The sequence below is a fragment of the Podarcis muralis genome, chromosome 7 (assembly GCF_964188315.1).
Source record: "Podarcis muralis chromosome 7, rPodMur119.hap1.1, whole genome shotgun sequence".
Taxonomy (NCBI): Eukaryota; Metazoa; Chordata; class Lepidosauria; order Squamata; family Lacertidae; genus Podarcis; species Podarcis muralis.
Window position 1 is genome coordinate 26,501,969 of NC_135661.1, and position 22,711 is coordinate 26,524,679.

General features: G+C 44.8%; 1 protein-coding gene across 1 annotated transcript; it reads left to right on the forward strand.

Annotated features, from left to right (window-relative positions):
- The first annotated feature begins 1,845 nt into the window (after window positions 1-1,845).
- On the forward strand, window positions 1,846-21,294 carry TMEM51 (transmembrane protein 51). Its single transcript, XM_028740579.2, has 3 exons — window positions 1,846-2,017; window positions 18,388-18,879; window positions 19,769-21,294. Exons 2-3 carry the CDS (start codon window positions 18,533-18,535, stop codon window positions 20,184-20,186), a joined length of 765 nt encoding a protein of 254 aa, XP_028596412.1. The 5' UTR covers window positions 1,846-2,017; window positions 18,388-18,532; the 3' UTR covers window positions 20,187-21,294.
- The last annotated feature ends 1,417 nt before the right edge of the window (window positions 21,295-22,711 follow it).

Consider the following 22,711-nt stretch of genomic DNA (forward strand, 5'->3'; position numbering starts at 1 on the left):
TAGTTTTCTATTATTATTATTATTATTATTATTATTATATTGGTTTTTATTAAGTTTTCAAAAAAATTAATGATTTTGCTTCACATACAATATACTATTCTCTTACATTTTTTTTTCAAATTCTCACCCTTCCCACCCTGATGTTTTTGTTCCTATCCTTGGTTGCTGTGTTCTCCTTGTTACCAAACCCCCTAACTCCATGTTATCGTTTTCTTTTCTTTCTTTTCTCCCCTGCCACTCATATCTCAAATCCTGCTCATGATTTCATATTGCTATAGTACTTCGACAGATAAGTTTTAAAAAAAAAGAAAGCCCTCCAGTTTTCTACAAGCAGTTCATCATTTGGGTCTCTTAGTTTTACAGGCCATTTTGGCATAATCCGTTAATTTTGTAAGCCGTTCTTTTTTGCTTGGAATCTCTTCCTCTTTCCATTTCTGCACGCAATGAGTTCTGGATGCAGTTGTTGCATACCTGGTTGTCAGCAGGGAGAGTGATGAGTAAAAGGATGTCTCTATGATAGAGCAGGTGGGGTGAGAGGGCACTTTGGAGAGTGAGACACGAACGCAGAGGGCGTATTCAGGAAGAAGAATTACTTCCAGCTTTCCACCCGTGATTATATAGGGGAAGGTACACGTCCAACTGCGAGAGCACCCGCTTTGCATGCAGTGGGGCCTGGGTTCGATTTCTGTCACCTCCAGCAGCAGGAAATCTCTCCCCTGGGTTCACCTAGTTCAGTACAGTGGTACCTCAGGTTAAGAACTTAATTCATTCCGGAGGTCCGTTCTTAACCTGAAACTGTTCTTAACCTGAGGTACCACTTTATCTAATAGGGCCTCCTGCTGCTGCTACGCCGCCGCCGCACGATTTCTGTTCTCATCCTGAAGCAAAGTTCTTAACGCGAGGTATCACTGTATTCTGATCTTCTATGAAGCTGAGGGGTGGGTCCCAATGAGCAGCGCCCTTCAACTATAGACTGCCTCTGAAGCTGGGGGCTCAATTTTAGCTAACCATTCCCAAACATGAGTCAATCTTTTCCAGGGCTAGATTTGTTTTCCTTCTGATGTACTGGGATACTGGGCAGCGGGGGGGGGGGTGGGTTGGGGGGGTTGGAGCAATAGGAAGAGGAATATGTGGGTGCCCCAGGTCACCCAGTGAGTGTCAGGGCCAAGTGGGGATTTCAGCAACTGTTCTTCAGAAGCCTTTCTGCCTCTAGCATAGACATCGTGACTAGAAGTCACTCAGAGGCTCTGTGGATTTGTCTAATCCTCTCTTTTTTCCCCTTAAAAAAAATATTTTTATTGAACAAATTTAACAAATCAAATTATAAATCAATAATCAATAATGTCTAATCCTCTTTTAAAACCATCCAACTTGGTGGCCACCACTGCTTCATGTGAGAGTGAGTTCCATAGGCTAACTCTGCACTGTGAAGAAGTACACATTGTTTTCTCTGCCTTTCAGCATCCCGCTTCGTGGGATGTCCCCGAGTTCTAGTCCAACCAGATCGGCGGGGGCGCAGGATTATTCGGCAGAGCTGGGATCCTTTCATAGCTGTCAACTTTTCCCTTTTCTTGCGAGGAATCCTATTCGGAATAAGGGAATTTCCCTTTAAAAAAGGGAAACGTTGACAGCTATGGATCCTTTGGCCCTCGAGATGCTCTTGGACTTCGTCACTGGCCAGGCTGGCGACTGGGGCTGATGTCGACGTCCGGGAGGGACCCCGCTTCCCCATTCCTGAGCTTAGGGAAGGCTGCGTCGAGCGTTGGCGCAGCTGCCTACCCGCCTGCTCCCTACAAGCTGCTCAGCTGGGCGCAAGAGTCGATCGGAGGCTTTAGGACCCGACCGGCCCGCGGCTGCTTCCGCCGGTGCTGGACGAGCGCGGGAGGGCAGGGCGCTGGAGCCGGGGGCGGCCACCGCGGGCGTGACGCTCAGCCACCCCCACGGAGAAGGACGGAGCGCGCTCGGAGCCTTCCGGGAACCATGCGCGGACGCCGGCGGGGCGCAGCTCAGCGCGCAGGTGAGCTCAGCTCAGCGGGACCCCCTCCCTAAGCAAACCCGCCCCTCGTGGGGGTGGGCGGTGAGAGCCCCTTCCCCACGCTCGACGGGGGCTCCCCCCCTTATCCGCGGTGGGGATTTCTGTGATGGGGCCGCTTCTGTGTTGTCCGGGGTTCCGACGTGCGCTTTCTGACGATGGGGAGACTCAGAAATGCCGACGTGGTGGGGTGTTTTGCGCCTGGTGCGCTGCCATCCTCTGCGTGTCTCCCTAGCATGAACCATGGAGAGAGTGTGTGTGCGTGTTTAAGAGAGACGTTGCAGCCTTACCCGCCGTCGGGTTGATCGTGTATTAAAAGTCTGCGCTTTACTCTTTTGAAGAGAGGGAACCATTGAGGACGGGGCGGGCTGGTCACTGCGGGGCGAGGCAGGTGGCGTGAAACCACTTGCTGGCCGCCGGGGTCCGGCTTCTCTGCTTCTCCGTCTGGGGGAGCGCAGGATCCCCGAGGCCCTAATCCGAGGCCGATCCATAGCTGTTTCCCCCTTTTTAAGGGGAATTCCATTATTCCGAATAGGATTCCTCGCAAGAAAAGGGGAAAGTTGACAGCTATGGCCGATCCCTCGCTTTGCCAGGGAGTGGCGACGCTGTGCTTCGACTCCTCGTTTTCTCGCCTCTTGAAAAAGCTTCGGACTCCCATTTTCTTCGGCAAGGGGCTGGGGGAGGACAAGCCCCCACACCTAGCAAACTGGACGTGGGGCCTGCGTGCAAGTGTGTCTGTTGGAGACTCAGTGAGGCATCCTCCCTGCTTAAGGAACGCGGTTAGGATGGCAGCTTTCCTGCCTTCCGAAAATGCGCGCGCATGCAAAGTTGCGGCGCTGCTTTTTTTCTTCTCGTTTTCCTCCCCTTCCTCCTTTCTTTCCACCCTTCCTGCAGCGTCTTCGTTTCCGGGAGGGAGCCCTGCCTCTCCCTCGCTTCCTCTTCTCTCTCTCTCTCTCTCCTTGGCTTTTGCAGGACTTTGCCCAGGCGGGAGCTTTTCTCCCAACTGTTGCGTCCCGGATCTTGGAGGTTGCCCTTACACGCCCGATCTTCGGAGGGAAGGCAGTTTTGCAGACGCGCGCGCACATATCTTTTGCATTTGATTCTGAATGACTGGAAACCTCTAGGTGCTGATGATTTCTTTATTTGGGGGCATGTAGAGAGCGCCCAGAATCACAGCAGAGTTTGAGCAGCTTTGAGCTTGACTCTTTAGGCCACTGATTTTTAAGTACAGTAGCGGTTACTTTTAACCTGATGTTTTGGACCACAATTCCCATCATCCTCAGCTGGCAGAGCTGATGGGTGTTGTCCACAAAAGCATCTGGTTTTGGAGAGCCTTATATAGTGCGAAATGTTTTTTAACTGGGCTTGTTGTATTGTTAGTTGGATTTTTATATTTGATGTACCTTGGGATCGCTTGCTTTGCAAAAAGTGGGTGAAAATGTGTACGTAATAGTTTTATTACCAGATGCAAAGGGGGACATTCGTTTGCCTTCAGACCTGTAAACTTTGGCTGCAAGAGATGCTGCATTAGCTAAAACTTGGTTGTCATAATTTCCCATGATCCCTTCTTGTCCTCACAACTTCCCTGCGAGGTGAGCTAGGTTGAGAGATGGAGGCTGAACCAAAGTCACCCATGAACTTTGAAGCTGAGCGGAGATTGCAGCTCAAGGCTCTATGCTGCCAGCCTCCTGGGACCTTCTCAACATGGTTGGACTCGTGTCTCCCACCATCCCTGATCCAGTAGACATCCCAGTTAGGGGTTGATGAGAGTTGTGTTATTACAACATATGGAAGGCCACAGGCTTTCTCCTCCATTCTGATTGGCATTCACTTTCCCACACAGTTCTTAAGCCTTCCAGAAGAGTGGCTGTCGTAACTAAGACAGAGCCTTGCGGCACTTTTGATGGTGTAGCAGATTTGTGTGTGTGTGTGTGTGTCATCAACTTCTGTGGACTAACATCCAAGTGATCAAGTGCATGGCTCGCCTCGGTTCTTTCTCACACGCAGGTGCACTCAGGCTGAGGGGCCAAATGGCTTTGGAAATGCAAGATGCGCAATTTCTTTGGCAGGGAGGGGGGTGGAATTCAAAACATATGGAGGGCAGCTCCGGTCAGTAAGCCACACTGACTCTCCACCACATCTGCAGTCTGTGGCAAATGTAGGCCAAGTTTGAATGTATGCACTGATCACTCGCAATAGGGGCGTGTTACAGCATCACCAAAGGCCCAGGCTTTGGTTTGCTGATTTAACACCCTGCAGTGGGAGAGAGAACCTAGGTTCCTATTGCGTCCTAGATGAATACAATCAAACCGGCAGAATAGTTATAACTGAGCGATTATGGGAGTGGGTGTACTTACTGCAACAGTTAAGGACAGTGGTAAAGACCTTGTAAGCACTGGGTTAGGTTTTTTCTCAAGATCCTCCAGAAGTTAGTCTAAAGCAGAGGAGGGAGACCTCAGGACTGTCATCAAAGTCTTTCTGTCTAGTCCTCGGACTCTGCAGACCGCTCCCCACATACACACCTGAGTAGCTCACACCTACCTTGCGTGTTTCTGCCTGGGCGAAATGTATCCTCAAACTTTCATAATGCCCTCTTGCTTTTTTATTGATTTTAAATATTTCTATATGACAATTAACTAAAGTTCCATAGCAGTTAATAGCAATTAAAGCAAAAATATAATTATAAGATTATAAAAATTATATAATAAAACTGAAGAGCAGTACAGTGGTACCTCGGGTTAAGTACTTAATTTGTTCCAGAGGTCTGTTCTTAACCTGAAACTGTTCTTAACCGGAAGCACCACTTTAGCTAATGGGGCCTCCTGCTGCCACTGCACCGCCGGAGCACAATTTCTGTTCTCATCCTGAAGCAAAGTTCTTAACGCGAGGTACTATTTCTGGGTTAGCAGAGTCTGTAACCTGAAGTGTCTGTAACCTGAAGCGTATGTAACCCGAGGTACCACTGTACAGTGATCAAAATAGAACAGGCATAACAGTGTGGTTAATTTCCAAAGGCCAATTGAAACATAGGTAGTGAGAAGTCAGTACAGTAAAGAGAATTTTCCTAAGAAGAGAGTTGCATTAATATTCTGCTCCTGAGGGAGGATAATAATTTTATTCTGTTTTATTTTCATAATTCTGTTTTATTATTTTTATGTTGTATTTTCCTGTACCACTTAAGAGTTTTTAAAATATTAAGTGGCTCAGAAATGTTTTAAAGCAGCTGTTCCCAAATATTTTTGAGGCACTGTCCCCTCAGTTCCGTAAACTCATTCCATATTGAAAGTATTGTTAAGAAAAGCCGTTTGCATGACCCACTAAGGAGGATAATAACACAATAAAATTCAGAAATCCAATTAAAACTATCTTATTTAATTAATTCAACAACACCGATGAACTTGCTCCAATGATACCAACTTTTCAAAGTCTCATGGTCAATTAGCAAGAGTCTTACTACGTTTAGTAACTACAGTGGTACCTCCAATTGCAAACAGGATCCGCTCCAGAGGTCCGGCCGTATCCCGAAGTTTTCGCAACCGGAGAGACCGCTTTGCGCATGCGTGAGCGGCGAAACACTTCCAGGTTTGCTGCTTTCGCAACCCGAAGTTAACATTACCTGAGGATAATGTAACCCGAGCTTCCACTGTACTTCACTGTTTTGTAAATTCTTAATACGATGCGTGGGCTTAATGAAGTGATGCCAGTTTCTCTGCTTTAAAGTCACGTAGCAGGAATCTTAAACCACCATGTTTAGTAATCTGGAGTTGATTTATTTGCTTGGAGAGAAGTTGGACGACCACACTAAAACCACGTTCCAACAAATTGGATGTTGAAAATGCAACAAGAAGCTTCTGAACCACTTTTCATAGTGCAGGATAGCAGATCAGAAATTTCCTTCTGTACCCAGAACTATTGGTATGATTTCTTACAACTTTGGCTTCAGCTCAATGTCACTTTGTAGCTCAGTTTTTTGTCCACTGCCCCAGCTCCACTACATCCCAATGCAATGCTGTGGCGTTTAATTCTCCTAAAAAAGCTAAAGTAGTATTGGAAGCATTAACAGGAACGTGGTTCAAGGTCTGTTCCTGAGTTAAGGTTCACTTAAGAATTTATATTAGATTTCCGTAATGGTCGGGCACAAAGGAAATTTTTGAGCTTCCCATGACAATTATTGGGGGGCGGGGGTTAACTTATACATAAATCATTACATTACTTGCCACAACAATATAAAGATCATATACCCAATGGGTGGGGTATAAATAATAAAATTATCATCTTCATCAAAGTTCAAAAGCCTCTGGTTTTCACTGCTGGTCTCCCCCCACATCCCACCCCCATGCTGGATTACACACCTACAGAAAAACCACTTTGTCAATATGGCTTTTAGCATATTACAGTGGTACCTCGGGTTACATACACTTCAAGTTACATACGCTTCAGGTTACACACTCCGCTAACCCAGAAATAGTACCTCGGGTTAAGAACTTTGCTTCAGGACAAGAACAGAAATCGTGCTGCGGCAGCAGGAGGCCCCATTAGCTAAAGTGGTGCTTCAGGTTAAGAACAGTTTCAGGTTAAGAATGGACCTCTGGAACGAATTAAGTACTTAACCCAAGGTACCACTGTACTACATATTAACTCTCACCAGCAGCCTGTTTTTGGAACAGGACTGAACGACTGAACGATTGAATCATAGAACTGTTGAGTTGGAAGTGACCCCAAGGGCCATCTAGTCCAACCCCCCTGCCATCCAGGAATCTAGAGGGCCATGTTTGCCTTAAAGTTCTGAAATGCCTCACCTCTGACTTAGTGTTATGTGCCCCTACACAGTTACTGAGTCAATTTCACCTTTCCTTTTAGCTATGATTTTTGTGCTAGTCAGGCCTGTGTACGTTAATCTCCCCTCCATGCACTGGTTGGAATTGGACCTGCATCTCTCCTTGTAGTAAGGTGGCAATCATGAGTGCGACCTCCTACAGACAGGTGATCGTGTAGCAGCATCCTGGCGAGCCAGTGGGGCAGCAACAGTTGTCAAAATTTGTAGGGAAGCCGCACTCTCTCTGCTGCTAGGACCAGGCGTGTTCTGCATCAAGTTAAACCAGTTTTTTGAACCTTAAATAGCTTCTGTGTTTCCGCAAATATTTGCATGTACTGTACTGCACAAAAAAAAGTGCATTTCTGAAAGGGGCACACTTAACGTATCCAAAATAGTTAATTGATGTTTGATTTTATTTTTTTTAATGGTTTTTATTGCATAGTTTTATGTTATACTGTAAACCGCTTTGATACATTTCTGTCAATAGCAACATATAAACTATAAAAATATTTTTTTATAAATAGATACAATAATAATGAAGGGCTGTGAAACAGATAAAGCTGTGCATAATCACTTTTTAAATATGCAGATTATCATGTATGGCTCTTTGGGTGTGCTCAAACTAGTATTATTTAATTCATGGTTTGAATTTGATTGATCCAATGCTAATCCTATTCAGAGCAGACCCATGGAAATCAATGGCCGTGACCAGAATGGGTCTATTAATTTCAGTTAGAAATTAACTTAGTTGGAAAATGCAACAATTTGATTGTGCAATTGCTTGTTTTATTTTATTTGTTCTTTGTTATTGCTCCGGATAGGGCTCACAACACAACATACGTACAATATAAATGGTAATCAGATATATAACGTAATATGGAATAAAAGCATACATACACTATGAAATCAGCAGTAAATAGTACATTCTGTACCTTTAAAACACAATCACACACCTCTCAAAGAATTCTGGGCACTGTAGTTTGTCGGGGGGTTGCTGCAAATTGTAACCCTTTGATTATCCTATGTGAACTCCAAACAACATTTAAACCACACTGTAAGACTGCAATCCTAAACTCATTTACAATGGAGTATGCCCCACTGAAATACTTGATGCTTCTACAAAAACCTCTGCAGGACTGTGTTGTGTCCTTTCAGTGCTGGATTTACATATAAGCTAAACAAGCTATAGCTTGGGGCCCCACTCTCTTTGGGGGCCCCTAAAATTTTTAAAGGAAAAAAACTGGATGTACATTTCCAAAATATAAGATAAAAAACAAATAAAATAAAACCTACATACAGCAACTTTGTTTTGTGTTGTGTAGGCTCCTATGATGTAAGTAATGGGCCCCCAATCATTTTAAGTTAGAGCTTAATAATTATTTCACTATTAATATACTACTTCTTAATTGTATTTCACTATTAATATACTTCTTCTTAATTGTATTTCAGTTCAACAATTACTTTGATAAAATACATATTTTGTCATGTTCAAATGGCTTAAGATACCTATGAGGTCCATAAATCATCATATAGCATATATTCAACACAAAAAACAGCGACAATTTGTTGTTGACAAAGGACAGCTGGACATATAAAGGGCCCCATTACCTTCAGTACCTTAGGACCTCATCAAACCTAAATCCAGCCCTGTGTCCTTTATTGAACAACAACAACAACTAATCAAATATTTAAGTTCAATATTTTTGACTACAGAACAATTTTGACATGCTTAACCTCAAGCACCCTAAATTGGATTGCAGAAGCCACATCACTACCAAGCACTGCTTGTGTTTCTAAGCATAATTTCATATTTTTACCTCTGTGAGAACTAGAAACATGCATGCATTTTTCTCTGAGAATGCTTGTGTTTTCCACTTGGCACACTTGCCTTCTATAGCTCCAATCTTTTCTACACTCACCTCATGGTCGTTTCTCATGCCCTTTCTGAAAGATTCCTTTCATTAACCTCACTGCTATTCAAAAGTTGGTTTTTCAAAGCATGGGTGAAAAGGAAGGTTGTGAATGAAAACAGCTAAAACGCCAGAGGCAAGCTTTTGTGACCTACAGAGTTCTTCAAGCTTAGATGTTCAGAGCAAAAACTTTCCCCACGCTCTCCTGCAATTGCTAGCTAGAGCATCTACCAAGCCTGGGCTGCTGAACAAGGAAGCAGGAAGTTATTTTTATTTCTTTATCATTTTATTATGGAGGTACCTAGCTCACCTTCCAGATAAGCCCACAGAGCGGCTTACACTGTTAAGATCAAAGAAATAAAAAGCATTAAAATGCATTTACTCTAAAAGCAGAATGTTGTTTTTTAAATGCAATTTAATAATTATTAATGGCTCTCCTCCACCTTTTCCCCCATATTTTATCCTAGCAACAAGGTAGGTTAGGCAGAGGGACTGACGGCATTCATCACCTTGCAGATATTGAGTGCTTGCTGGTGGAGGACTGAGTTACAGAAATCCTCCCAGAGGAGTCGAGGGCCGCATACTCTCATGGAGAACCTCCTGAGGGCCACATTACAGCACTGGGCAGGGCAAAGGGGGAAAGCTGGGTGGATCAGTGGTTCTGGATTAGCACTGCATTCAGCTAAGTACTACTCAGAGGAGATCCATTGGAATCAGTAAACCTAAGCTGGTTGTGCTCATTAACTTCAGTGGGTCCACTCTGAGTAAGGCCAGCATTGGCTACAACCCCAAAGGAGACCGGGTTCCAACTGCACAAAATTTGGAGAGTATCTATGCCTGCATAATATGGCTTTCTTCATTCTGCATTCAGACGTTATCAGAATTTTATGACACATTTCACCCGGCGTAAGCGCTTAAAGGGGGTGCGGCCTGAGAAGAGTCCCGAGGGCCGGATAGGGAGACTTGAAGGGGCCTGAGGTTCCCCATTGTTGTGCTTGGACAATGTACCAAGTAGGGGTCTGTGTGTGCCCCCACCTTGTTAATACCTGCTTGTGGTGTTATTTCAAGCATCCAGACAAACTGGAACAGGCCCTCAAGTTCTTGTTTGCTGTGACTAAGTTTCATTTGTACCTCACCCTTCCTCTAAAAGGACACCACGGTGGCCTTCGTGTTCCTCCCAGTTGCTCCACATCCGTGTTTTTTAAAAAATATTTTCTTCATGGGATATATGTGTTGCCTAGGCCAGAGCCTCTGCGGTGGGCGACTTAACGACAGCACACAGAATTCCCAAATATGTAATTTTAAATAATACTGGCGACTTGTCCTCTTACGCAGGGCTTATGTTTCAGACCCTATGTGCATAAGTGAAATTGCCTAAAGTGGGGAATGCCTTCTAAATATCCTGTAAATGCCCTCTCTGCCGCTCTCCAATCCAGATCAAAAATACTGTACCAAAAGTATCCACAACCATAATGGAAGCTCTGGAGGTGGCTGGAGGCTAGAGACTGGACCACTTGGGCCATTGGCCTGATCCAACAACCACTTCTTATGTTCTTATGGAGGTGAAGGAGGAGGAAATGTCATCTGGCCTAAAGTAACCTGGAGATCTTCCTGGGTGAGGATTCAAACCCATCTCTCTCCAGTCAAGAGTGTGACATTCATCCCATTATACCATGATTCACATCTACATCAACCTTAGGGAACTATTTGTCCCCAAACCTTTCACTGGTGACATTTGACGAGTCGGTGGGGCTGCCCACCTATCCATCACTTGATGTTGTATGACACAAGGTCATCCTATCCCAGCCAAAAGTGGCACACCTTGTATTTGGCACCAAATTTAAATTGCAGCGAGTGACCGGTGTGCTTTATTTTAGCCGTGGCCTTTAGCTAGGACCAGTGGGTTGCTGTAAATTAATTTGTTTGGGTCACACAGTTGGGTTTGGCCTCTTCTGGCCGTGCACCCTAACACTTCCTCTTATTGTTCTTCTCAGTTTGTCATGCTGTAATTTCCTGCACAGTCTTTATTTATGTTTTTCTTTGCTGTGTCCTTTCTTTCTGTACATTTCACATTTTCCCCATCTCCCCACCCCCCAGGTTTTGTATTAGCTGCAGCCTCTGTGTAAGAAAAAGGTTTGAAGTGTCACCCAGCCTGTTTTTATTATTTTAAGTCTTTTATAGCATACTGGTTATTTACAGTATTAATGGCCCATTGAATAGTAGAACTTAAACAGGACTGCCTGTGTCAGAAAGGAAATGGCTCCCTTCTCAAACCCCCAGTTGAGATCCCTCAATTCTTTGGAAGTCCCCAGCAGCTTCTATTGCAGGCTTCCTCAACCTCAGCCCTCCAGATGTTTTGAGACTACAATTCCCATCATCCCTGACCACTGGTCCTGCTAGCTAGGAATTATGGGAGTTGTAGGCCAAAAACATCTGGAGGGGCAAGGTTGAGGAAGCCTGTTCTATTGCCTCCCATCCTTCAAAGACCCCAAGCAGCAGCACCATAGAAATGGATCAGGGGTGGTGGTGGTGCTTTTGAAAGCAATTGATGATTGGGGGGGGGGGCAGATTAGCACAACATTTCCTTGGAGGAAGATCCTCCCCTTCTTCCAGGCTGATTTCCGAGATTTCATCTTCATCGAAATCAAATGGTGTGCATGCGTGGTGTCTTGTGATTGATTATGCATTGACTGGGCCTCCCAAATATTTTATTCAAGTTGACACCCCTGCCAAATTCTCTCTGCCACAGTCTTTCTCTGCTTACTAAACCCTGTTACCTCTTCAGCTTTTGACGCCTCCCCCCCCCCCAAAGTCTTCTCCCTCTGACCACTTAGCGGCATCCCATCACCAATCCCTGGGCTCTGAGCCTTCTTCCCTTGGGAATCCCCAGCTGAATCTTCCCACTGTTCCTCTGTGTCCAGCCAGTCCATGACATCGAGTGGGGGTGGGGCAGAACCAAGCTATTTGCGAGACAATTGGTCAGTTAGTTGAGTCTTGTTATTTATTTATTTATTTACTTGATTTGGGGCGGCAGCTGTGCCCTGCCTCCCTGGCCACGCCCACGTGAGGGGGCAATGCTTTTGAATGAATTCTCCAGCAGCCCAATCCTCCTGCTGGTTTCTTCTGAGCCACCAAACACCTGGAGGACCTATGCAGAGTGAAGAACAGGTGGTAATGATGATGATCCCTTGCCCTGCTTCTCATTAGACATGCACTATTACAGCTCAAGAGGAGGTTGGGCCAAATTAATATTGTTCGGCAAAATGGCTTTTATCAGGAGTAATTAACCTCCGAACGACCACTTTATCTGCTTAAAAGCAGCTATGAGCACATCTCTGCCATTTCTCTGTAAACGAAACAGAGGAGCAAAGACAATGTCCATTAGCTTTGTTGGGTTAGCAGCTGATGAGTTACCGAGAAGCACTTAACTTAATGGAAATTCTCCCGCCCACCTTACCTTGATTTGGAGGGTTTTAGTATTTGCTAGGGTGCTCCCGACACAGAAACCTTGTCAGCTCATTTGTTTAAGAAATTACTCTATTGAAGTTAGGGAGCTTTTTAATGAAACGGTGGCTCCAGCGTGGTTTAGTGTTGCAAGGATGAACCACTGTAAATCTGACGTTGCACTCTCCTCCCTCCCCTCATTTCCTTCACTTTCATAGTAGATTAACCACAGTGTAATGTTACATCCAAACCATCAACTGTGGTTGGTGTGAAACAAGCCAGCTTCTCAGACTCTGCTTTGAAGTTGATCCGTTTTAACACACCATTGTTGTTGCTGTTTTTATCAGACAGCAAAGTAAAAAAATTACAGATCTGTTTGCCAGCAAAAAAAAATGGGGGGAAAATCAATTCAAGATGTGGATCCTCGTGGATCTTCATGATATTGACATGAGATGAGAGAGCAAAACCACCAGCAAATCATCAAATGCATCTCTGAACCTAGCAGTGACCTTTGATTGATTGATTGATTGATTGATCCCTCCCAAAGGTACCATGGTTCAGCCTATGACACTTACAACAAAGCACTATGACACTTACAACAAAGTAATGATAATAAAACCATTTTAAATAACCAACAATTCAAATAAAACAACAGTGAGTGCAAAAGCTATTTTTATGACTGCACTACAAATAACACTTCAGGTTCCAAATGCATGGACAAACTCTACAATTCTATGAAAAAATGCCTGGAACCAGTTTCTCAATAACCTTTGCAGTGGGAGCAGATGAAATATCCTTTGGAGTAGAATTCTAGGGTTTGGGGCTGCCTGAGAAAGCCTGGTCTTGCATCACTGCCTTCCCATTTGATGATGGTTTTGAAAGGACACTTGTAAAATTATGAGGATCCATAAAGATCTAGGGAGGGGGTGACTCATATCCTCAAGAGCACCATTGTGCCCAGACACCACATTGGTAGCTTGGGTTGTAACCACTATCCCACCCTACCATTCAGCAATAAGCAGTGCAGCGGACAGGAATTGGAGAGGTGGGGAAGAGTGTCCATTGGCAGAAGGGCTGTTCCAATGCTCCTCCCCTCTACCCCCCCCCCACAAACCTAAACAGTGAGCAAGTTCTACTTAACCACAGCCATCTGGAATTGCACATGGATAATGTTTCTTTCTTTCTTTTCCCTGAATGCGTCTCAGCTTGTCTGCCCTTTCTCCGTTGCCAGTGCCAAGCCGTTCACTGTTTACGTGCTGCAAACATGTTGGCTGTCGGCATTTTCGAAGATTTGAACACTTTCTGCCTCTTGCTCTGCCACTGGGACCACACAGTAGGCTTCAGTCTAAGTGTGATGGGAAGCTTAATTAGCAGTGGCAAACAAGGAAGGGGGTGGTGCGGGGGGGAGTCTCTAAGGAACCAAAGCGTGCCGCAAGCAATGCCAGCCTCTGTGATTCTCGTTTTGGGTTATGCTGGATTCGTCATCAGTTGTGCAAACCAGCAGCGACTTTTTGGCTTCTGTTTCCAGACACACCATAGTACCATTAGCAGTTGCAAAAGAGGTGGGGTTGAAGGTGGAGAGAACGCAGTGGCATAGCTTCTTAACTGGGTGAGTTCTCTCGTCGGGGCCTCATTTAACGGGCATAACTGGCCTGAAGGACAGGGTTCACTTTTGCTACCTCCCAACAGCTTCGCATCTATGGGGTAAATCATTGACAGGGGCAAAAGATTCAGGGGTTTTTTTTAAAAAAAAAACAAGCAATGATGTAGTCATATTGAAGCTCGGCAGAGTTTATTGTCTGAGATTGCAAAGGTTTAATCCAGAGATGATGGAACAGATGTTCAGTCTGCTCTGGAGATGACCGTGTTTCCCCCATAGTTTTGTAGTCTTGGGAATCATAGAATCACAGAATTGTAGAGTTGGAAGGGACCTCAAGAGTCATCTAGTCCAGCCCTCTGCAATGCAGGAATCTCAACTAGATCATACATGACAGGTGGCCATCCAGCCTCTGCTTAAAAACCTCCAAGGAAGGAGAGGCCACAACCTCCTGAAGAAGGCTGCTCCATTGTCAAACAGCTCTTGGTGTCAGAAAGTCCTTACTTTCAGAAAGACCTTCCTGATGTTTAGTCATAATATCCTTGTCACTTGAATCCAAGGTCAGGGTGGACCAGAAGTCTAAATAAATACAGACAGAAGCTCTCTCTCGATCTTCTTCCTTTTTTTGCTTGACAATTGAGAGTGAGTGACTGAATCCCAGGTAACCTTTGTGACGACCGAGTTTAACAAAGTGCTTTAAATGTTGGCACTCAGCCAGATTGCTAATGCTGGGCGTTGTTCTTAAGTGTAATGATTAGTGGCTAGTTCAGGTTCAAAGATCCGGATTGCTTAAATGGCTCCTTTTAACCTAGCTGGTTTAAGCCTGAACCTTCACTTCTAGTCTAGGGAAGGCAGAGTTGGAAACGGGCAGAGCAAGGTATATTATTGGATCTTGGGTTCAATCAGACAGCTGCACAGAACTATTGCTGAATGTGCTGTGGAAGGGCTGTAGCTCTGGGACAGCATCTGTGTTGCATGCAGAAGGTTTGATCCTTGGTATCTCCCAGTAGGGCTGGAAAAGACTCCAATACTTGTCCTACTAAGAGTTCTTGTTGGCATTCGTCTATCTTGAGAGACAATGGAGTGTTAGCAGCAACAAAGTGGCCTCCATGGGGCGCAAGCGTATGGAGGTCCAGAGCTGCTCAAACAACAAGACTCCTGTCTCAACCTCACTGATGTAGTCCAAAGAAAGCAGAGCAATATGTTTGGCACCAGCTTGGCTGCAGGAATTGTCAGAAGGAGGTGTACAAGGCACCATCCAACTGTGTTTTGTAGGATTTACTCCTTAGCCTTCTCCTGAAGATATCCCCTCTCTACAGCACATGCAGAAACCACTTCCTTGGCTGTTGGACCTACTATTGGTCTCCTCTGCTCAATCTGCCAGAGCCTGCAGGGCAAGTTCCTAACTCACTGAGAGTTTGAGACCCATCAGCTACCCTCACCTGGTTTAGCCAGCCAGCCAAAGCCATTCCCGGGGTGTGGCTGCTGCTGCATGCCGACAGCTTCTAGGAGCCACAGGTGAGAGCTGAGTGCATGGTGGGGACCAAAGGTGGACAAACTACCCCAGAAGGAGCGCACCATATCATGACTTAGGTTCATGGGTTTCAGTGAGTCTACTCTGCGTAGGACTTAGTTGGATTGAACCTCAGGACAGCCACTGCTAGTCAGTGTGGGCAACAATTATTCACTAGTGGTCTGGCTCAGTGTAAGGACAGGTTCTTCCATTGCTATGCTCTGCTTCATCTATATGCAGGGAAAGGCTTCATTCAGTGGCAGAATAATTGCTTTGCATGCAGAAGATTATAGGTTCAAATTTCAGCAACCCCAGGTTGGGCTGGGAGACAACAACTCTGCCTGAAGCCCTGGACAGCCTCAGCTAGTCAGGTAGTTTCCTATACAGTGGTACCTCGGGTTACATACGCTTCAGGTTACATACGCTTCAGGTTTCAGACTTCGCTAACCCAGAAATAGTGCTTCAGGTTAAGAACTTTGCTTCAGGATGAGAACAGAAATCGTGCTCCGGCAGCGCGGCAGCAGCAGGAGGCCCCAATAGCTAAAGTGGTGCTTCAGGTTAAGAACAGTTTCAGGTTAAGTACGGACCTCCAGAACGAATTAAGTACTTAACCCGAGGTACCACTGTACTAATGTGGTGTTTGTTTATACTCTTACATTCAAGTTTAAAATGTTGTAGATCTTGTCTGGCATCTGAGCACCATACTTGGGTGGAAGATGTGGGACGTGAATTATTACCAGAGGGACTAGTAACAAACTGTTGCAGCATGGGTTGGCCCTTGTACACAATTCCTACCAGGCACTTTCCCAGGATGCTCCATTCAAATCTCCCTTCCTCTCTTGCTCACTGTTCATGTTCAGCCATTGCTAGGCTGTTTTGCAATTAAAAAAAAAAACTTCTGTGAATGTTGGGGTATCTCCTAGCTTATTGATACCTCCCTCTTATGAGTGGCTGGTGCTGTTTTGGCTGCCCAGAGCACTGGCACTCACAACAAAATGTGAAAAATAGAGGGCATTTATAGATAAACGAGTACCGTATTTTTCGCACCATAGGGTGCACCGGACCATAGGGCGCACCCAGTTGTTAGGGGGGGAAATCAAGAAAAAAAATATTTTCCCCCCCCCAGCCCCAAAGAGCAGCGAACAGGCTGCACACAACCTCTCCCTGCCAGAGGGGTTGTGCGCAGCTATGGAAGAAGGCAAGGCAGCGAGCGGGATGGATCCCGCTCACTGTTTTGGCTTCCCCTTTAGCCCCGTGCAGCCTCTACCTCCTGGGAGAGGCTGCGTGGGGCTAAAGAAGCCATAGCCCCGTGCAGCCTCTCCCTGCCGGAGGGGTTGCGCGCGGCTATGGCACAAGCCTGCATTCGCTCCATAGGACGCACACACATTTCCCCTCAATTTTTGGAGGGGGGAAACTGCGTCCAATAGAGCGAAAAATACGGTATATTGTTCTTGCATTGGTTTTCTTTTATTATAATGGTGCTTCCTGCACCATTTTCGTGGCCTCCAACATTTCACAGGTATAAAATAGGGACATGTCAATGATACCCACATTCCCAAAGCCCTCTGTTCGAGAGAAGGGAGAGAAACATGATTTGTTTAATATAAATCACTTTTAAGTTGTGAGATCTGAAACACGGCAGTCCTTTGAAATTTGCACTTCTCAGAATTTTGCCATGTACTTGTTCAACCAAAAAATGTGTTAATAGTTGGAAAGTGAAGGTAAAAATGAACATATTCATGAAAATAATATACAAAACTATATTCAGCAAAATTGCATGTAAGGGACAGGACTGTGTGCCTCAGGGCAAAATGCTGACGAATTTTTGACAGGTCTTAAAAATTGGAAAGTGGTAGAAATCCCATGCACCAATGGTGGAAAAAAACGAGATGCCGAGAGACTGTGAAATTGACAGATTTGTCCATCCCTTCGTGGAGCACATGCCTAGGAACTTCTTTGCTGTGATTCACACAAACGCAGCACCAACAAGCAAACTGGAATTATCCTGAGTTTGTAGTTTTCCATCAGCTCTCCCTTTATAGCCCTTAAGACGTGCCTCCTCTCTGTTATACTCCCATCTTTAAACAGTGGGTTGATGGCTATTCCAGGAGGAGCAACTAGTGTTGGGTGTTTAGCTAAAGTGTATTTACCTTAGCTAGCTAATTAGCAGATATGCAATTAGTTACCTCCGAGGAAGTGCCGAGCCTGTGGTAGTTTTTGAAGGCGGCAGCAACAGCTGCTGCTGCTATCAGTGGCCCTCCAAACTCTCTAACTTCCTTCAGATCCCTCTCCAAAATACGCCTTTTCCACAGAGCCTTGATTGATTGATTTACAGTGGAACCTCCGTTTTCAAACGTCTCCATTGACGAACGATTCAGAACCCAAACACCGTAAACCTGGAAGTAAATGTTTCTGTTTTTGAACTTTGACTTCCAAGACATCTTCCGTATTGAGTTTTTCGTATTATTTTTTCCATTTTGAGGCTTCCGTATTGAGTTTTCGGTTTTCAAACATTTCAGAGCTCGAATGGGCTTCCAGAAAGGATTACATTCGAAAACGGAGGTTCCACTGTATTTATTTTTTAAATTAAAGTATTTCTGTCCTGTTTTTCCCAGCGCAAAAAAAATCAGGCAGCTTTGCAGAGTTCAAAAGAGGTTGCCAATGTGGGTCCCATCCAGATGTTTTCAGACTCCCAAATCCCACCAGCCCCAGCCAACATGGCTGAGGGTCAGGGATGATGGTAGGGGAAGGTAAGAATAAAAGAAAAAATTACTTGGCCTGATTTGAACTACTCAGGCCAGTGTGAAGTGAAGCAAAGTGCAGGTGTGCTTCTGAATTCATGCTTCTCCAGATTTTGCAATATAGGTCTACTGCCAAAAGCTGTGTACACAAATGTGTATCAGTGAAAAGTGCACACACACAAAATGCATATATTAGTGGAAATTATGCAGAAAAATAAGTTGAAGAAAATGGCTTGCAAAAATCACCTAACTGATATGGAAAGGAGGGGGTAAGATTTTTTCATTGTAAATTATGTCATTTAAAAATTTTCTTAATCCTCCTTTCTTTCTCCAGGTCTCATTTTAAACTCAGGTATTTGGAAGGAACCCAAACTGGAGCCATTCCTGGACCTTGTTCTTTGATTTATGGAAGATATGCTCTGAATTGCCCACCCGCACCCCATCCCCGTGCCCAGGACAAGGGGGCCCAGCATTATAACATGATGGCCCACTCCAGGTCGAACGGATCTCACTATGCTTTGACGGCAATAGGGTTGGGGATGCTTGTTCTCGGGATCATTATGGCTGTCTGGAACTTGGTCCCCGGATTTGGCCCAAGTGGGAAGCCACACTCAGTCGGAAACAGCAGCAAGCCAGACGGTGGTCGAGGAAATACGTATAAAAGCAATACTTTTTCGGTGGCTTACGTCCTGGCTGGTGCTGGTGTCTTGCTCTTGCTTTTCTCCATTTGTCTGAGTGTCCGTGACCGAATGAAGCAAAGGGAAAGTGACAGCATCTCTAGGATACGGCAGCAAGTCTCGGTTGAGCACCAGCCACAGGAAGACAGGTGAGAAGATACGATCAGGCCTTGAAAGCAAATTATTGATATATGGGATGGAGAGCCTGTGGCTCTCCAGATGTTGGCTACAATTCCCATCAGCCCCTTCCATCAGCATGACTAGTGGTCAGGGGTGATGGGAATTACTTTCTCCAAAAAAGGCAGGGTGGCTGTGTTAGGGGGAGGAATAAGGTAGGGTGCTACAGGGGTCAAGAGTGAGAGAAGGCGAGAGGGAGAGGGAGAAGGAAAGACATGCACACATTGGATCCCATAAACCAATATTGAAATTCATTATTTTTCACAGGTCCCCTCCCCCAATCTCATCCAATCACAGATCCTATCTTTCTCCATTGGCTGAACCCTAAAAATGACATATTTCTGAGGCACCAAGTCTCAAAGTTCCAGTCAAATCATATCACCTCTGTATTCACAGATGGAACCATAGAATTGTAGAGTTGGAAGGGAGCCACAAGGATCGCCTAGTCCAACCTTCTGCAATACAGGAATCTTTTTGCCCAACATGGGACTCAAACCCATGACTCTGAGATTAAGAGTCTCATGGTCTACCAACGGAGCTATTCACTTGCCCATGTGTTCTGTGACTTGATAGCTTTGTTGTCATCTTCCTATGTTAAAAAATAAAAAAGGAAAAGCTCCATGAGGATCTTTGCCTCAGGCCCATGTTTTTGTGGCGTTGGCAAACAGCAGAACTGCAGGGGTTTTTTTGAACAGTCTTAATAGTGCAAGGCTTAATACATTAGTGAGACGTGCTGGATAAAAAATATTTTAAATAAAATAAAATACCAGCCAGGGAGTTTTCTGGCTTTTGGGATATCGTAACCTGAATGAGGTAGTGCTAATGCGAGACAATGATTACTTCTAAATTCTCCCTCTGCAGTCAAGAAGAGGATGAGGAGACGCCCTCTCGCTACTATGTGCCCAGTTACGAAGAGGTCATGAACACAGGGCACCCTGAGCTCAGCGACATAGACAGAAGCGCAAGGATTAGTATGTCTCTGCCCTCCTACGAATCTCTCACTGGGATTGACGAAACCACGCCAACCAGGCCCGTTGCTGCCGCCGAAGAAAGGCCCAACATTGAACGTCAGCCTAGCAGACACAGTTCCCGCCTGAGCAAAAGACTCAAACCCTTGAAAGTCCGGAGGATCATGTCCGAAAAGCTACACCTAAAAAACCTCAACTTAGACCTCCCTGCTGGAAATAACACGGGGCGGATAACAATAGAGCCTCTGACCCCTCCGCCCCAGTACGATGAGGTTCCCAATAAGCACACAGAGAACCGGGAAGAGACTTGAGGCAACTGTATGGACTGCTGACCAAAAACATAATTAAAAACTTGATTTCTGTGGCAATGTCAAGTTTGTGGCTTTAAAAAAAGCTGGGGCGAACCGCACACCTATTTTGGTGACTCTTTGAATGAGGTGGATCAGTATGGGACACGTCAAGCTAGATCCTGGGTCTTGTGTCAAATGTTTCCCCATTTTAGAAACTAATTTCCTCGTGCATATAATACTAGTCTGCCAGAGAGAGGATGCTTGCCTAAGCTTCTTTTTGACATGCTAGAGGTTTTTTATATGTAGGGTTTTATTTTTTCTCTCGGCATGAGAGCCTTGTCCTGAAGTGAAGCCAGGCGACCAGTCTGCTGCCTTGGTGAAAACAAAGCACAAATGAATCCTCTTATGTCCAATGTAATGAAATTCAGATCTGGTCGGTGGGCTGGATCCTTTTCAGTCCCACTCCCTGTGCGGGAAATTGTGACAGGAGGAAGAGGTTGCTCACCTGTCAATCACGTGACATCACAAAATATGCCTAGTGTAGGACGGGTGGGTATGGCTTGACTGTAATGGCCCCACGGGCCAAATGGGGAGGTCTCATGTGCCTGCCTTAGTCTGGGCTGGCGGTTTCCCACCCCTGCACCAGGATGCACCTGAATTTTGCCAATAGGGAACTTTTATATATATAAATCATGACACATTTTTGTATGCCTCTTTCGGCAGTCATTTTTAAATGGTTTCTCTAGATGCTTGACACGGTTACATCTTTACTTTGGCAGTTTCTGTTCACTGAGCTATCAAAGGCTCTCTTTTCACCAGATTTTAGATTATGTGCAGAATGCACAGGTGCCATATACCGTATATGTATCCGTCACAGAGAAATAAAATGTTACAGAGACAAAGGAAAGTTTACTGCTGCTAAAGGAGTAAACTTTAGTGCCCCCCCCCCAAGCAACCAAAGATACTTCAGGTTCCCACAGGAAGATGACAGTCTGGTTTTCTAACACACAGCCTTTTTTTGAATTTTTTAGCTACTGTATTATAAATAAAAAAAAATTTCAATATGTAATATGTCAGAGTTGGGATGCTGTGGGTGGGCTTTCTTTTTATTAAAAAAGAATGTGTGTGATGTGTGTGTTGTCTAACCTGGAGTTTCTTTTAGCAGTGTGTAAAGGCATCACACATTTTGCAAAGTACAATAATAAGCATGTGCTCCTACAGTCCCTGATTTTCTGGTGTCTGCCCCAATATAGCACCCTTCATTTTATTTTATTTTTATTTTATTACGGATGTGAATTGGCCAGAATCATCATTTCCTCCCCTTCCCCCAAGTTTAGCCCTCTATCTTTCCTGGTAGTTAAATTTCTGAGGCTGGAGGGAGAGGCTGTGTCCTGGGCTTCATGTACATAAACACTAAGACACAGCTTGCCATTTTACACGCTGCTCCTGAAGAAGCTAAAATATTTTGCTTTTTGGTCTCATACTGTAGAGGGCCTTGGACTTTCCTAACTACTGGAGGTAAGCATAGACAGCAGCTAGTAGCTCTAGTTCAACTGCTTTTCTTTATATAGGTGTCATTGCATCTGTCACTGCATTTGGCTAATGCTGTGAAGACACACAGGGCTGCAATAAAAAAAATCAAGTTATATGTCTGATATATGCATAAATCACTTACTTGGTGCAGAAGAGGCAGTTGCAGCATCAATACAGCTTTCTCAGCAGTATGTAATACTGAACAGGAGACAATCAGCTGACAAACTTTTTTTCAGAATGAAAACTGGCATTAGAAGCATGTCCTAGAATCATAGAATTGTAGACTTGGAAAGGATCCCAAGGATCATCTAGTCCAACCCCCTGCAATGCAGGGATCAAAGCTAAAGCATCCTTGACTCCTGATTTTTCATTATGGGTTATGGGAAAGCACTAAACATAGGAAGTGGTAAACAACATCAGACTTTTGGTCCATCTATCTTAGTATTGTCTACACTGACTGGCAGCACCTCCCCACAGTTTCAGATAGCCCATTCCCGGCAACACCTGGAGCTGCTGGGGTTTCGAAGCCAAGACCTTTGGCAGTGTAAGCACATGTTCTACCACTAAGCTATGGGGGCTCACTGTTCATAAGAATTGTTAATTAATTGTTCATAAATAGATTTCTTACCCTCCCTTCAGCACAACCTCCCAGGGCATATACAAAACTACCATATTAAAAATAGTTTGTAGCTGTTTACCATTGAGTAATAGGATAGGTCCTAATATAGATCATAATGAAATCATCAAAGAGCGCTTCAGAAACATGCTTTGCTGTAAGAATTTTGAATTTCTGTCTTGCTAGACAGTGTTTTCCATTGACTAGCTGCATCTCTCAGTGCTTTCAGTTATGGTTTGTCCCCAGCCCTGTGGGCTTTACCAAGTACTGTACTCTGGCACCACTGAATTTGAACCATGAATGCAACCTGCTTCACAGTGAGATTACACCTGCCTTTAAAGCCTCTTCCTGGAACCTTACACTAAGCTGTACTGTAGTCTCTTTATTGTGGTCACTT